Here is a 17849-nt window from a genome sequence, read left to right as displayed (position 1 = left end):
CTACAATCTAAAATATCTAAAACCACATATTACATACATAAAGCCCACCAGGAAAGTGTTCTAAAGCTTCTAAACGTCATTAACATATATTTTTTTGCAAAAAGGGTGAAGTGTCCCTTTAAAAGATAAATGTTCTGAGAATCTCTGTCCTGTTGGGAAGGACATACTGTAGTCACAAAGTGTTGTGCTTAACACTAGGAAGTCTGAGCAGCCGTTCTGACCGAATTTGAGATTTCAATGTTTATTTTCTCAGCCCATGGAGTCCAGAGAAAGTTCCCCTTTCATGACTTTGTCTAAATATTCGATTGAAATCATCTCTGTTTTTTTCCCCATTTGAAACTTTTTCTAAATATGATTTTAGGCATATATCTCTTACTCAGTCTGACTATATCGGCCCATTCGACCGCTCTCCCCCTTTATCCCCCCACCCCCGCACCACTCGTTCACACCTCTTCAGCTGGAGAAGTCATTGTTGCCTACACGCACTCACTTTTATTTATTTTTTCTTCCCTCTCTTATGAATACATTATTATACACCCAATGAAAATGTACACTTCACGGATTATATAGGCCATTTGGAATTAGAACAATCGGTAGAAAATTGGCCGAGAATAGCACAATAGCACATTAATTATTGCCTAAATGTAGGCTACGGACTTTTCTGAAAATGGTTAATCTGCAAGCTGCCCGACATTTCAACTTGATATGTTTCGTAGAGAGGGCATAGGCCTACACAAGCCAGAATTCCGTAGTTTACATGGTATTTTGAATTTTTTAAAATGAGCAAAAAATAAGCGAGTTATGTAAAGAGGGGTGGAGGGGAAAAGGCGATTATTTGGCACAATCAATCAAATATATATTAATTACATCGCGTAGCCTATAATGTTTCCCCCTCTATATAAAAATGACAATATATAACTCTAATGTCGTATTTCGTCATGTATGTGAACTATAGGCTGCTTGAAATACTGTTGGTCAAAGTAACTAGTTGGGCAGGCTAAATATAATAGTAGGCTATAAGCCCGTTTTCAGCTAAATGCGGAAATGTCCAGGCTAAAAAACTTATCGAACGGGAGTCGTGTTAATATTTATTTACTCGTCATTGTCATGTTCACTCCAAATAAGCAAGTATTATGTAATAAATAAATTAATTTCGTGGCTTTTTGTTCTCTTTTCTCCAGGCGCATACCCGCATCGAGATGAGCTCTGCGACAGCCGTGCTGTGCTGTTTTCAATTAAATTACTTGCAGTATAATATTAATAAATACTACATCCTATATACATTGCTTGTCTGTCTAATCATTCAAATGTTTTTCTATATGCATATTGCATAGTTTATGTAAGCCTGAATTAAAGTCTGATTACTGAGGCTTTTTCCCCCGTCTCTCTCACAAACAACGAAGCCTATAAATATTGTCACCTTTATGCAAGTTCGTTTGATATTGTTTAATTCGATAACGATAGCGAATATGCAGCTATCCGTATAGGTGCCCTTTGTGTCAGTGTGCGCCTGCCCAACCCCTGGCCTCTGTAGAACCTGAATCCCCCCCCCCACCTCATTTCCCCTCACTGTATTTTACATTCCTGCTGTTGTCACCACGCGGTAAATAATGAATACTTTGTGTTAATTCAACCATGTTTATTTTTTCTTATTGTTCACAATATCAGAAAGCATGAAAGAAAGTAAATATAAAGCGAAATAAAATCAGGGAAAACACAAATCCAGTTTCTGTTGCTATACTTAGAGACACTTGACACATGTCATTGTAATTGTTCCCGTACATGTGCCACATGCCCGTTTGCCACATTTGTGGCAGCTGGATAGCGTCTTGTTTCCACATCTGTCAAGCTGACACTGCCGTCGCTTCTTGGGCGTGTCTGGTGTCTGTGGACCATCCTGTCTCCTCTTGGCAGTTTGCTGGTTCTGTGGTGTGGTAGGCAGCGGCTGCAGTGCGCTGCGCTGCTGGCGCCGAGGGGTGCGTGGTGGCATGACTGAGTCCTTTTCACCCATGTGTTCCTCGCGGAGCTGTAGTGCCAAGTCCTGTAGGAACTCTCTCCTGGTGAGCTGCGGTTTGTTCAAGCACTGTTTGTACAACAAGTGTAATGCTTAATTGGGTTAATATAGTATGTTTTTGAACGAATATTTGGGCCTACAGTTTTGTGTGTGTGTGTGTGTTTCTGGCCAGTGTTGCCACATCTGCTGTTTATAAGCGATTTTGGGATTATCTTTGTAGATTGAAATGTTTGAGAACCACTGCTCTAAAACAATATTAGACAAAGTTTGAGTGGGCTATATTACTACAGAATTCCAATGCATTGACAGAGAGGGCGTGGTGATTGCGCGGTAATTGCTGTTGTCACCACGCCCTCTCTGTCAATGCATTGGAATTCTGTATATAGCCCACTCACAATGTGACACATTGTGACAACAGTCACAACAATCCCAAAATCGCTTATAAACAGCAGATGTGGCAACACTGGCCAGAAACCCCATTTCCCCTCACTGTATTTTTTTTAACGTTTGTCTATTGGTATGTCTCTAAATGTTTTGATGAATTGAACAATGTGGACCCTGTTGTAAACAAGTGTAATGCTTCATTGGGTTAATATAGTATGTTTTTGAACGAATATTTGGGCCTAAGCAGTTTTTTGTGTGTGTGTGTGACCAGTGTTAGTCGACTCGGAATTGCAGCCATCCGTAGGTGCCCTTTGTGTCAGTGTGCGCCTGCCCAACCCCCCCAACCCCTGATGTGTGGCACCTATACGGATGGCTGCAATTCGAAGTGGCCTCTGTAAAACCTGAATCCCCCCCCCCCACCCCATTTCCCGAGTCGACGAGCAACACTGGTCACACACACACACAAAAAACTGCTTAGGCCCAAATATTCGTTCAAAAACATACTATATTAACCCAATGAAGCATTACACTTGTTTACAACAGGGTCCACATTGTTCAATTCATCAAAACATTTAGAGACATACCAATAGACAAATAGGGAAATATATATATATATATATATATATATATATAGCTTGTCCCATGTAGGCCTAAATGTAGGCCCCCCCCCCACCCCATTTCCCCTCACTGTATATGTATCTTTTCCCTTTTTGCTTCCTATATGATGAATTCCTGTTCTGTTATAGCGGGCATGTGGCACATGTACGGGAACAATTACAATGACATGTGTCAAGTGTCTCTAAGTATAGCAACAGAAACTGGATTTGTGTTTTCCCTGATTTTATTTCGCTTTATATTTACTTTCTTTCATGCTTTCTGATATTGTGAACAATAAGAAAAAATAAACATGGTTGAATTAACACAAAGTATTCATTATTTACCGCGTGGTGACAACAGCAGGAATGTAAAATACAGTGAGGGGAAATGAGGTGGGGGGGGGGATTCAGGTTCTACAGAGGCCAGGGGTTGGGCAGGCGCACACTGACACAAAGGGCACCTATACGGATAGCTGCATATTCGCTATCGTTATCGAATTAAACAATATCAAACGAACTTGCATAAAGGTGACAATATTTATAGGCTTCGTTGTTTGTGAGAGAGACGGGGGAAAAAGCCTCAGTAATCAGACTTTAATTCAGGCTTACATAAACTATGCAATATGCATATAGAAAAACATTTGAATGATTAGACAGACAAGCAATGTATATAGGATGTAGTATTTATTAATATTATACTGCAAGTAATTTAATTGAAAACAGCACAGCACGGCTGTCGCAGAGCTCATCTCGATGCGGGTATGCGCCTGGAGAAAAGAGAACAAAAAGCCACGAAATTAATTTATTTATTACATAATACTTGCTTATTTGGAGTGAACATGACAATGACGAGTAAATAAATATTAACACGACTCCCGTTCGATAAGTTTTTTAGCCTGGACATTTCCGCATTTAGCTGAAAACGGGCTTATAGCCTACTATTATATTTAGCCTGCCCAACTAGTTACTTTGACCAACAGTATTTCAAGCAGCCTATAGTTCACATACATGACGAAATACGACATTAGAGTTATATATTGTCATTTTTATATAGAGGGGGAAACATTATAGGCTACGCGATGTAATTAATATATATTTGATTGATTGTGCCAAATAATCGCCTTTTCCCCTCCACCCCTCTTTACATAACTCGCTTATTTTTTGCTCATTTTAAAAAATTCAAAATACCATGTAAACTACGGAATTCTGGCTTGTGTAGGCCTATGCCCTCTCTACGAAACATATCAAGTTGAAATGTCGGGCAGCTTGCAGATTAACCATTTTCAGAAAAGTCCGTAGCCTACATTTAGGCAATAATTAATGTGCTATTGTGCTATTCTCGGCCAATTTTCTACCGATTGTTCTAATTCCAAATGGCCTATATAATCCGTGAAGTGTACATTTTCATTGGGTGTATAATAATGTATTCATAAGAGAGGGAAGAAAAAATAAATAAAAGTGAGTGCGTGTAGGCAACAATGACTTCTCCAGCTGAAGAGGTGTGAACGAGTGGTGCGGGGGTGGGGGGATAAAGGGGGAGAGCGGTCGAATGGGCCGATATAGTCAGACTGAGTAGGAGTGATTTTTTTTCAGCCTTCCTAGTGTTAAAGGACAACTTTAGTTTTTTTCAACCAAAGGTTCATGTTTTAGGTTGTTATTAGAGAAAGTAAAAGGTGAGTGTTAATTTCTGCTTTCTTTCATTTTAGGGATTTTAGCTGTTTTTGACAGGGGGGCGGGGGCATTCGAGCACAGGGCTAAATATGTATTTCTTTACAAAATTTTATAGCGATTTATTTTTTTATTATTTACTATAGTCCTACTAGACCCCAAGAAATTACATCTGACCACAGAAGATCACAGGATCTACTGAATGTGAAGGTAAATGGTAAATGGTGCATTTATATAATAGCGCCTTTATCCAAGGCGCTTTACAGAGATTGTGCATTACATTCACCCATTCACACACACATTCATACACCGATGGCAGCGGAAACCATGCAAGGCACCAACTAGCACATCGGGAGCAATTAGGGGTTCAGTGTCTTGCTCAAGGACACTTCGACAGTAACTCTGGGGGAGCCCGGGTTCGAACTGGCAACCTTATAGTGGGGTTCCGTCTCCATGTTAAATTTAGTTGTCATTTACAACTCATGTAAAAGTTTCACTTTCAGTACTAATTTGAAGGTGAGGGTCTATAGAACCATTTTGGTTCGAGTGGCAATCACCAAAATAAAATAATTGGCCTATAGGGGGCGTAGTCAGGTGCCAACCCCCATCAGCGCTACCAAAATATGTAAACTGTTGTAACTTTTGATTAAATTATCCAATCTGAACATATGATATATGTATGGATTCACAATCAGGAGTAGCATTTGGTACTTAAACCTTATTACACATATAATATTTCTTTCCACCCAGTATTGGTGTATATCCACAAAAACAGCAGGAAAAACGAGCTAAAAACTAGTAGTGGGGTCCCTAGACAGACCGTCATTTACAACTCAACAAAAGTTTAACTTTCACTTCTAATTTGTAGATAATGACCTATAGAGCAATTTTAGTTTGAGTGGCAAGTCTACAAATTAAAGAAATATATATTTTTGCCAAATTTCCAAAATGGCCAAAATCGGAATTATGTTTATTTGAAAGATGTCTTAATTTTCTTATTGCTGTTTTTTCTTTGTTTTTCTTGCTATATCAAGTTAATTCTGTGTGAGGAATCACCTGGATTTCAAATATTAATGTTTTGAATAATCTGATATAGAAACAAAATAAAGATGGCTGCCAATGTACATTGAATTACTACATTACGCCTAACTTCTATCCTGTTGAACCTAGAATGGTGATGTTGGTGCCTATACCTATGTTATCATGAATGACTAATTGTATAAAAACAAAATACATATAATAGGACAATATATAATATTTCACAAAAATGAGACAATGCAGTACATATGTGGGGAACTAAAGTTAGATATTGGAATATAATACACCACTCCTGTGTTATATTTGTTTATTTTATTTTATTACTTATACTATGTACTGCCACTATAGGGGGCAGAGTAGCAGGTGTGTCTTAATTGTTCAGACTTGGTAGCTTGTTAGTTATAATACTAAGCATACTGCAGAAGAGCATGAGCTGCACTGATTGCTCTCTTGTGGTATTGATATTTTGAAGGTAAGCAAAAAAGTTAAACATGTCATGAAGGATCCTAAAGTGTTTTTTATGAATATGGATAGTCATTGAGTGCCACGATACGGTCTTCTCCCAGCGCAACTGCCTTGTCGTTTATCTCTTGGGTGAGTTCTACCTTCTGGAATGAATGGTCTGCTGCAAGTGTTTCTTCACCACAAAAGAGACATTTATTACGATTAACAGGTGCACCAGTCCGGCATGATCTTCTTGCCAATGCCACAGCACATCCGGAGGCGGCGGCGTGAGAGGGAACGCAAACGTGCTGCTTTCATCGCTAACCTCTTCAAGTTCACCAAGGATTTGCTGGGGCAGAAGCGCAGTGGCAAACTGGCCTCCTCGCAGGAAGACATAGACCAACATCTGAAGCAGACGTACAGCGACCCTGCAAGAGAGCAGGAGTTGGGAGAGTGCAACAACCTCATAGAACCCCCTGAACCAGATGTGCAGTTCGACATGTCGGAGAGGAGGGTCAGCAACCACCTCCGGAGATGGCTCGGACTACCAAGGAGCCTGAGCAGCATTGCACTCTACGGAAACACCAACAAACTGCAACTGCCTTTCAAATCCCTGGAGGAGGAATTCAAGGTAACTAGAGCCAGAGAAGTGGTTCAGTACAGGGACTCAAGTGATCCGAAGGTGGCTAAAGCAGGGATCCAAGTGAGGACTGGCAGGAAATGGAGGGCAGAGGAAGCAGTTCAAGAGGTAGAGGCAAGGCTGCACCACAGGTGCATGGTGGGCGTGGTCACACGAGGCCGAGCAGGGCTAGGTTCCTTTCCGAGTCCCCAAATGAACACCAGGGGGAAGGAAAGGCGACGCCTTGTTCAGGATGAGGTGAGAGCTGCAGTGGAGGAGACCAGAACCTGCAAGGCTGTGGGACTGAAGCAACAGGGAGCTTGGACGAGATGGGAGAATGCGGTTGAGAGGAAAGTGACCTGGGCAGAGCTTTGGAAAGCTGAGCCTCACCGCATCAAATTTCTCATCATGGCAGTGTATGACGTGCTTCCAAGCCCGTCAAACCTGCACATATGGGGCATAGCAGAGACACCAGCATGCCCACTGTGTTCCAAGCGAGGGACCCTGGAACACATCCTCAGTTGCTGTACAAGGGCACTTGGAGATGGACGGTACAGGTGGAGGCATGACCAAGTCCTTAAGACCATTGCTGAAGCCATCAGCACAGGACTGGAGTGGTCAAAGCAGGTCCGACCATCTTGTCAGAGCTGGGGACAAGCCAACTCCTGTCAGAAGAACAACATCTGCAGGCATCCTGATGTCTGCAAGAGACTGGCAGTTGTTGGTGGATCTTGAAAATCAGCTGAAGTTCCCCAGCCATATTGTAGTCACCACCCTGTGACCAGACATTGTCCTTGTGTCTGAGTCTACCAAGCAAGCAGTGCTGATGGAGCCGACAGTCCCGTGGGAAGATCGCCTGGAAGAAGCCTTTGAAAGGAAGCTCTCCAAGTATGCAGGTCTGGTCAGCGACTGCCAGCAGGCTGGTTGGAGAGCAAGGTGTTTCCCTGTGGAGGTTGGATGCAGAGGTTTTGCAGCCCGGTCCTTGGCCAGAGCCTTCAGTATAGCTTAGGCATCGAGGGAGAGAGAAAGAGGAGAGCCATCCGCAGTACCACCGATGCGGCAGAGAGAGCCTCAAGATGGCTGTGGCTCAAAAGAGGGGAGCCTTGGAGTCATGGTAGCTAGCTAGCCGTCTGGACACAAGCTCTAGGTCTGATAAACCCTGGCTGGGTCACCTGGAGGAGGGCGTATGATGTTGAAAGACCCGAAACGCCCTAAGATTCCAGGAACATCACTGAGGATGTGTCCAGACTAGGCATCAGTAGATGTATGTACACAGTCTTATAACAAGCTACCAAGTCTGAACAATTAAGACACACCTGCTACTCTGCCCCCTATAGTGGCAGTACTGTACATAGTAACTAATAAAATAAACAAATATAACACAGGAGTCGTGTATTATATTCCAATATCTAACTTTAGTTCCCCACATATGTACTGCATTGTCTCATTTTTGTGAAATATTATATATTGTCCTATTATATGTATTTTGTTTTTATACAATTAGTCATTCATGATAACATAGGTATAGGCACCAACATCACCATTCTAGGTTCAACAGGATAGAAGTTAGGCGTAATGTAGTAATTCAATGTACATTGGCAGCCATCTTTATTTTGTTTCTATATCAGATTATTCAAAACATTAATATTTGAAATCCAGTTGATTCCTCACGCAGGATTAACTTGATATAGCAAGAAAAACTAAGAAAAAACAGCAATATAAGAAAATTAAGACATCTTTCAAATAAACATAATTCCGATTTTGGCCATTTTGGAAGTTTGGCAAAAATATATATTTTTTTAATTTGTAGACTTGCCACTCAAACTAAAATTGCTCTATAGGTCATTATCTACAAATTAGAAGTGAAAGTTAAACTTTTGTTGAGTTGTAAATGACGGTCTGTCTAGGGACCCCACTACTAGTTTTTAGCTCGTTTTTCCTGCTATTTTTGTGTATTTACACCAATACTGGGTGGAAAGAAATATTATATGTGTAATAAGGTTTAAGTACCAAATGCTACTCCTGATTGTGAATCCATACATATATCATATGTTCAGATTGGATAATTTAATCAAAAGTTACAACAGTTTACATATTTTGGTAGGGCTGATGGGGGTTGGCACCTGACTACGCCCCCTATAGGCCAATTATTTTATTTTGGTGATTGCCACTCGAACCAAAATGGTTCTATAGACCCTCACCTTCAAATTAGTACTGAAGGTGAAACTTTTACATGAGTTGTAAATGACAACTAAATTTAACATGGAGACGGAACCCCACTATTACGGTTACCATCCAGCCACTCTACCCCTGAGCCACCGCCACCGCCCAGGTAGCCTACTGGGGGGAAGCCACATTGTGTGATAGGCTCAATATGTCAGTTTGACACATGTATTCAGTGTATCCCGTGATATTTTGTGGCCAAATGTAATTTCTTGGGGTCTAGTAGGACTACAGTAAAGAATACAAAAATAAATCGCTATAAAATGTTGTAAAGAAATACATATTTAGCCCTGTGCTCGAATGCCCCCCTGTCAAAAACAGCTAAAATCCCTAAAACAAAAGAAAGCAGCAAATGAAAAAATAATTTCACTCACCTTTTACTTTCTCTAATAACAACGTAAAACATGAACCTTGGTGGAAAAAAAACTAAAGTTGTCCTTTAACTAAAGCGCAGCAGACTCACAACATAAATGAGTTGTAAAATAGTCTGAACTGTTCTGTTAGCTCTGATGTTTCCATGTTGTGTCTGTCTCTGGGGCTGTGTGTGTGTGTGTGTGTGTGTGTGTGTGTGTGTGTGTGTGTGTGTGTGTGTGTGTGTGTGTGTGTGTGTGTGTGTGTGTGTGTGTGTGTGTGTGTGTGTGTGTGCGTGTGTGTGTGTGTGTGTGTGTGTTGACTCCTGGTGCCGAAGCACAGCTCGTTATTTTCAGAATATCGCTCCTGTCGGGGCAGGAACCCTCATATGTCCAAAAACCGTTGCTTTTTTAACCCATTCTGACCTGAGATCAGATTCTAAAAATGTCTTCTACGTCAGTCGTCCTTCGATTTTTCAAAAATAGCAGACCTACAAGCTCGTAGCGCGCCACTCGGTGGCAAGCTATGAGCTTGTAGGTCTGCTATTTTTCAATAGCTAAAGTATAACATGATGCTAACACCAAAAGGGGTTCCCGTTCAGAATGGGTTAATAACGTTGTGTTATAAATAAAATAGTGAAAATAGCTTAGAACGTACAGGTTATATTTTCACTACCTTTGCGCGAGACACTAAAGATGACAAAGCAGCGCATTTAGTTTGCGAAATAAATAATAAATAACAAAACATAAAGTAGAAATATGGACATACTGTAGTGTACAGTACAAGGTTTCTGCCTGACAGCAACGGAATGCAGTTGTTTTTTGGTCCGCAGAGCTGTCCAATTAATGAAGTGTTTGCTCTTTCAGAGCAAACATTTGAACTCAAATGATTTGGTTGTTGGATCCCCCTGTCCGTGGAACAACATGTTTTGAGATGTGGGTCGGCGGCCATTTACATATATTTTTGGGGGTTTGAGAACGACTGGAAACTGTCATGATTTAGAAGACATTATAATAATATGTTGTTTAGGTGTTATATAATATAATAATATGTTGTTTAGGTGCTGGATGACTGTATCTCTATATAATAATATGTTGTTTAGGTGCTGGATGACTATATCTTTGCCTTCTTGTGTTATATATAATAATATGTTGTTTAGGTGTTATATAATATAATATGTTGTTTAGGTGCTGGATGACTGTATCTTTATATAATAATATGTTATAGGTGCTGGATGACTGTATCTTTATATAATAATATGTTATAGGTGCTGGATGACTGTATCTTTATATAATATAATAATATGTTATAGGTGCTGGATGACTGTATCTATATATAATATAATAATATGTTATAGGTGCTGGATGACTGTATCTATATATAATATAATAATATGTTATAGGTGCTGGATGACTGTATCTTCATATAATAATATGTTATAGGTGCTGGATGACTGTATCTTTGCCTTCTTGTGTTATATATAATATAATAATGTGTTATAGGTGCTGGATGACTGTATCTTTATATAATATAATAATATGTTATAGGTGCTGGATGACTGTATCTTTATATAATATAATAATATGTTATAGGTGCTGGATGACTGTATCTTTATATAATATAATAATATGTTATAGGTGCTGGATGACTGTATCTTTGCCTTCTTGTGTTATATATAATATAATAATATGTTATAGGTGCTGGATGACTGTATATTTGCCTTCTTGTGTTATATATAATATAATAATATGTTATAGGTGCTGGATGACAGAATCTTTATATAATATAATAATATGTTATAGGTGCTGGATGACTGTATCTATATATAATATAATAATATGTTATAGGTGCTGGATGACTGTATCTTTGCGTTCTTCGCGGTGGAGATGGTCATCAAGATGGTCGCCCTGGGGATCTTCGGTTCCAAGTGTTACCTCGGTGACACCTGGAACCGTCTGGACTTCTTCATCGTCATGGCGGGGTGGGTACAGTAAAATATGAATATGTACTGTAGCTGCACAGGTGTGTGTGTGTGTGTGTGTGTGTGTGTCATGGCATGGCTGTTGTGTAGAAGATAGTTGTGGCAATTGATTGTAAGTCTCTCTCTCTCTCTCTCTCTCTCTCTCTCTCTCTCTCTCTCTCTCCAGGATGATGGAGTATTCGTTGGATGGTCACAACGCCAGTCTATCAGCCATCCGTACCGTCCGTGTGCTCAGACCACTCCGGGCCATCAACAGAGTACCAAGTAAGTCTGTCTTCACTGAAGTGTGTGTGTGTGTGTGTGTGTGCGTGTGCGTGTGCGTGTGCGTGTGCGTGTGCGTGTGTGTGTGCGTGTGCGTGTGCGTTCATGTGTGAGTGAGAGTGAGTGTGTGTGTGACACTCGAAAGTGTGAGAACTGGTGTGCCCGCTGAAGGTTATAGTGAGTGAATGAATGTCATCAGGAGGACGGAGGTTAAAGGTTAAAGGTTAAAGGTTAAAGTGAGTGAATGAATGCCATCAGGAGGACGGAGGTTAAAGGTTAAAGGTTAAAGTGAGTGAATGAATGTCATCAGGAGGACGGAGGTTAAAGGTTAAAGGTTAAAGTGAGTGAATGAATGCCATCAGGAGGACGGAGGTTAAAGGTTAAAGTGAGTGAATGAATGTCATCAGGAGGACGGAGATATATCTAGATATATCTAGATATCATCCAATGCTGTATGTGGTATAGCTGGATGCGATAGCTTAATTGTGCCTTTATACCCCATGTCTACTACACATGCTTACAATAAACAGATCTACAAGCTTATAGTGTACCATAGCGTCAGTGTTGGGTATAACGGCGTTTAAACAAACGGCGCTACCTAACGTCGTTATTTTTTTCAGTAACGGGTAATCTAATTAATTACAATTGTCATTGTTACAACGCAGTTACCGTTACTGACAATGAAATGTGCTCCGTTATTATGTTAAGCGTCCCCAAGCTATCGGCTAGTAGTCCCAACTCTCAAGTGTCTGCAGCCTGTCACGAGCCCCGTAATGAACTGATACGGGACGCACGTTGTTCCGTATTTTAATGTCGGGTCGGAGAATAAATACAGTATATGAATGACGGCGGGATTTATTTGACAACTCTGTCCTGCTTTCTTCACGAGAAGAGAAGAGCGCTCACTGCTGCTAATATGGTACCAGACCTGTGGCTGTCAGTTCACTTTACGGCATAGATGAGATGTCAACCTGGGTCTGGGAAGCTCAGAGCTGCAGCCATTGGCTCATAATACGAGCACACGACCAATGGGACAGATCATTCAGTGTTGCTAAGATACCACCCCCCACCACACACGCGCACACACACCCTTGGACGATGGGGTCTATTCTCAAACTCAGAGCCACAGCGCTCTGCTCAAAGTTGTGTGTGTGTGTGTGTGTGTGTGTGTGTGTGTGTGTGTGTGTGTGTGTGTGTGTGTGTGTGTGTGTGAGAGTGTGAGTGACTGACCAGTTGTCTGGTTCTGAGCCAATTTGTGTCTTTAATTAGACAGTATTGTCTACCAGTTGTCTTGTCTGAAGTTGTTGGACTTTTGAGGTCCAAAAAGTTTGAGAGCCACTGGTGTAGGCACTAGGCAATTACACCTGGTTTACTGTTGAGGTTCAATACATATATTGAAGTTGAAGTTTATTTCTCCCTCATGGCAAAAGGTTATTATGTCTTATGTGTAAGTTGTAACTTGTAAGTACCAGTACCTGTCTATGCTGTTCTACTCTATGCACCTTGTGAAACCTGCTCCCAAAAACAATCCAAATTCTTAGACATATTACAACTTTTTTTACGCAAATAGTTACTTTTCCTAGTAACTAATTACTTTTACAATAGAGTAATTCAGTTACTAACTCAGTTACTTTTTTGGAGAAGTAACTAGTAGTAACTATAACTAATTACTTTTTTTAAGTAACGCGCCCAACACTGCATACCGTACATACCAGCGTACTTACGTTCAATAATAATTAGCATGTATTATTATTAACGAAAAACATAAATACTAGCCTACTATATTATTGGTCTAGTTCAGTTGTTTGAAACAAAATGGTTGCTGCTTCTGATTAGTTACTAACTTTACTAGACCAATTTAAAATAGTATTAGATGTTTTTCGTTAATACTAACTTATGCTAATTATTACTGAACCATTTTAGATGTTTATATTTCACCAACAGGCATGATATGCATTTATAGGCATAATAGGCCAATGGCCCCCGGCGACTCCATTTTGCGCAGTACGGCGCAATCACAGCTCAGTCCATTTTAATATCATAGCGCTCACTTATCTATAATCAAATCATCTACTTGTACTCATGGCTAACAGGGCTTGGGCACTACCCTATATATTTTTAGGGTTAATTTAGTAGGTCCCGATTTTTAATTTCATTCAGAGGGAGAGTCATGGTATTTTACATATAGTGAAACATACATTTCATGATATCCTTCATCGTCTTCATTTCTTTCATAGTTAAATCAAATGCTAAGTGGTCTATTGTCTAAAAAAACACACACACAAGCAACAGTATAGACATCTATTCATCATTATTTATTTCAAATCAAAATACAATGTAATGCACGCACGCATGCGACACACACACACACACACACACACACACACACACACACTAGAGCCCTGCACGGGCCTAAAATAGTAGCCTTCTTAAATATAATTTTATACAGTAGCTGCTGCACGTGCACTGTCAATCAGCGCAACGCGTTGTGAGCTACAGATCGGCTATCGCGGACTCACGCTGCATTATAAAACCCAGAGTAGACGGACAATAATAAGAACACTTACGTTATGTATCTGCATTCTGCAGTTTGTGCAATGTACAAATCCAACTTTGTTTAGTGTGGTAATAATGCTCCCGCAGTATTTAATGTTTTTAGAGCCGTAGCCTATAGGCTACTTACTTAGTACTCGGTGTGTGTGTGTGTGTGTGTGTGTGTGTGTGTGTGTGTGTGTACAGCTGCGCTGCACAATAATTAGGAGAGAGAGAGGACGAGAGTTTAGGCGTGGAGCGAGAGAGATAGAATGTAAAACACGTTGTTTCAAAGTCTTTATAGTTTTGACCAGATTTGAGTGTGCTTGCCTTGTGTGTGTGCGGACACTGCGGAGGGGTTATTGTCACGTCACTATGGAGCATGCTGCCGCGCTGCTGAAGCAAGTCCAGTCCTTTTTTCACTGACTAAAACTAAATAAAAACTAAATAAAAACGAAAGACAAATATACTGACAATTTCGTCAACAAATAAAAACTAGACTAAAATGTTAGTAAGGGACTAGTGGACAAGAGATCCAGTTTTATGCTGGGTTGCATGCTGAAAATAGCAGATATACAATCTCACACAACGCGTCGCGCTGCGACGCGTTGTGAGATTGTATATCTAATCTGCTATTTTCAGCATGCAACCAAAGTGTAAAATATGTCATTACAACGACATCAAGGCCTTTCAAAACACATTTTAGTCGACTAAATCAACTGTAGATTTAGTCAACTAAAATCGTATGACATTTAGTCGACTAAAACTAGACTAAACACTAGAACATTCCAGGTGACTAAAATGTGACTAAAACTAAGTGAAAACTATTCAAGAGACTATGACTAAAACTAAAATCAAAATGTGCTGCCAAAAACAACACTGGGCTACAGTATATAGCCTTATCTGGCCATATATGGAAAGTTTACCGCCATGAAAACCGATGTGTGTTTGTGTGTAAAGTTCCGTTTGAAGAACGCCCAACGGAGGAGCTACAGTATAAGGAAGCACTCTGAGGCCGTTACTCTCTTCCTTAAAAGCCCGGTTGACAGAAAGTATAGCCATGAATCCAGAACCCGGGGGAACCGCGATGACAACGGTGTCATAACATTCTGGAGGTTTATGGGCCAGCGTGGCACCGGTTTATTGTCACAATACAAGGATACCAGCGGTACCGTTTGGCTGGGGTCCATTATAGGCCCAGACAGAACCCACTATCCCTTCATTATATCAGCGGTATACCGTTTGGCTGGGGTCCATTATAGGCCCAGACAGAACCCATTATGCCTTCATTATACCAGCGGTACCGTTTGGCTGGGGTCCATTATAGGCCCAGACAGAACCCACTATCCCTTCATTGTACCAGCGGTACCGTTTGGCTGGGGTCCATTGGGCCCAGACAGAACCCACTATCCCTTCATGCTTACTCCTGTGAAGTTCTGTATTGGGTCCATTAGGCCCAGACAGAACCCACTATCCCTTCATTGTACCAGCGGTACCGTTTGGCTGGGGTCCATTGGGCCCAGACAGAACCCACTATCCCTTCATTGTACCAGCAGTATACCGTTTGGCTGGGGTCCATTGGGCCCAGACAGAACCCACTATCCCTTCATTGTACCAGCGGTACCGTTTGGCTGGGGTCCATTGGGCCCAGACAGAACCCACTATCCCTGCATGCTTACTCCTGTGAAGTTCTGTATTGTTTTCTCCTGCTTTGGGTTTGAAACGATATAAGCGAAGGAATTATGAGATAATGCTGTGAAATGTTATTGATACTTTTTGACCCATTCTGACCTGAGATCAGATTCTAAAAAAAATGTTCTTCTACATCCTGACAGTTTTCATTCTGACCTGAGATCAGATTCTAAAAAAAATTCTTCTACATCCTGACAGTTTTCATTCTGACCTGAGATCAGATTCTAAAAAAATGTCTTCTACATCCTGACAGTTTTCCATTCTGACCTGAGATTAGATTCTAAAAATAAATGTCTACATCCTGACAGTGTTCTGAAAAAGCTATGTTTCTATGTCAGTCATTCTTCGATTTCTTTTCAAAAATAGCAGACCTACAAGCTCATAGCGCGCCACTCGGTGGCGCGCTATGAGCTTGTAGGTCTGCTATTTTTCAATAGCTAAAGCACGACATGATGAAATGGGATGCGAGGGTGGGCCACATGTGTGTTTGAAAGATGACCCCTCGTTCCCACACTAAAGCTGCAGTTAGCATGTGAAAGAGGTTGGCCTTTACGCTCCCTCTGTGAGTGATGATGATCACATGGTGTGTGTGTGTGTGTGTGTGTGTGTGTGTGTGTGTGTGTGTGTGTGTGTGTGTGTGTGTGTGTGTGTGCACAGGCACACACGGCGACAATATATATGCCCGCCTTGTTTGCGTTTGTGTGTGAGTGATGGCCATTTTAGAGAGTGTGTGTATATGTTACTGTGGGAATGTAATATGACTTCATATGATGTGTGTGTGTGTGTGTGTGTGTGTGTCCTGTCCCAGGTATTCCAAACACTGCCATAAAGCATGGCAGGTCTCTCTTGTTTCCCACAATCTCAGCGCACACGACGGCCTTCCTGCCCTGCCCATAAGACAAAACAGCGATCATGGGCGGTATAGGGATTATAGGTGATAGTTGGCACAAAGTATTGTAAAAAAAAAAATGTTAATATATATAAGCCTCCTGCCTGATGGTAAGAGATCAAATGAAGGGTTAAGATGGTGGGTTGAGAATATTGTAAATCTTAATTAAAAGCCTTTTTGCTTATGGAGCGGTGTGTTCTATCAGAGTTGTGCTAGCGTGTGCGTGCTAGCGTGTGCGTGCTAGCGTGTGTGTGCCGTCGTCCGTAACTCTTCCTGGATAGATGACTCCCCGTCGCGCCGATGACCTATACAAGCTCGTAGCGCGGCACTCGGTTAATTATAGGTTATTTAATTAGAACTGTCGATAGCAACTCTCCGGCCTGAAAGTTAAGGGTTTTTTTCCCCTGCTTCGCTGTCCCTCATCCCTCTGTGTGAGAGGGATGAGGGACAGCGGTACGAGGGGCAGAGGGTTTAGAGTTGTCTCTGTGTGAGAGGGATGAGGGACAGCGGTACGAGGGGCAGAGGGTTTAGAGTTGTCTGTGTGTGAGAGGGATGAGGGACAGCGGTACGAGGGGCAGAGGGTTTAGAGTTGTCTCTGTGTGAGAGGGATGGGGGACAGCGGTACGAGGGGCAGAGGGTTTAGAGTTGTCTCTGTGTGAGAGGGATGGGGGACAGCGGTACGAGGGGCAGAGGGTTTAGAGTTGTCTCTGTGTGAGAGGGATGGGGGACAGCGGTACGAGGGGCAGAGGGTTTAGAGTTGTCCCTGTGTGAGAGGGATGAGGGACAGCGGTACGAGGGGCAGAGGGTTTAGAGTTGTCTCTGTGTGAGAGGGATGGGGGACAGCGGTACGAGGGGCAGAGGGTTTAGAGTTGTCTCTGTGTGAGAGGGATGAGGGACAGCGGTACGAGGGGCAGAGGGTTTAGAGTTGTCTCTGTGTGAGAGGGATGAGGGACAGCGGTACGAGGGGCAGAGGGTTTAGAGTTGTCTCTGTGTGAGAGGGATGAGGGACAGCGGTACGAGGGGCAGAGGGTTTAGAGTTGTCAGACTGAATGACATCTCTGTGTTGACTGACTGGGTGGAGAAACGCATGGCCACGGTTCATCGCTATTCTGTCCTGTGGGCTCTGATGTTGTCACTGTCTGTTTGTGTTATACGCT

At 41.7% G+C, this 17849-nt stretch overlaps 1 protein-coding gene across 1 annotated transcript in view; it reads left to right on the top strand.

The window, feature by feature from the left end:
- Window positions 1-17849, top strand: part of cacna1ha (calcium channel, voltage-dependent, T type, alpha 1H subunit a) — a gene marked incomplete at its 3' end in the record, with an annotated part of 325861 nt that overhangs the window by 118802 nt on the left and 189210 nt on the right. The window contains exons 3-4 of the mRNA XM_083779213.1: window positions 11185-11318; window positions 11485-11582. Of these exons, the coding sequence (XP_083635339.1) occupies window positions 11185-11318; window positions 11485-11582 (232 nt within the window). The remainder of the gene's footprint in view (window positions 1-11184; window positions 11319-11484; window positions 11583-17849) is intronic.

Source organism: Protomyctophum parallelum (assembly GCF_964188405.1).
Source record: "Protomyctophum parallelum genome assembly, chromosome: 13".
Classification (NCBI taxonomy): domain Eukaryota; kingdom Metazoa; phylum Chordata; class Actinopteri; order Myctophiformes; family Myctophidae; genus Protomyctophum; species Protomyctophum parallelum.
Note: the sequence above shows the minus strand (reverse complement) of the source record. Positions and strands in the feature narration are given on the sequence as shown.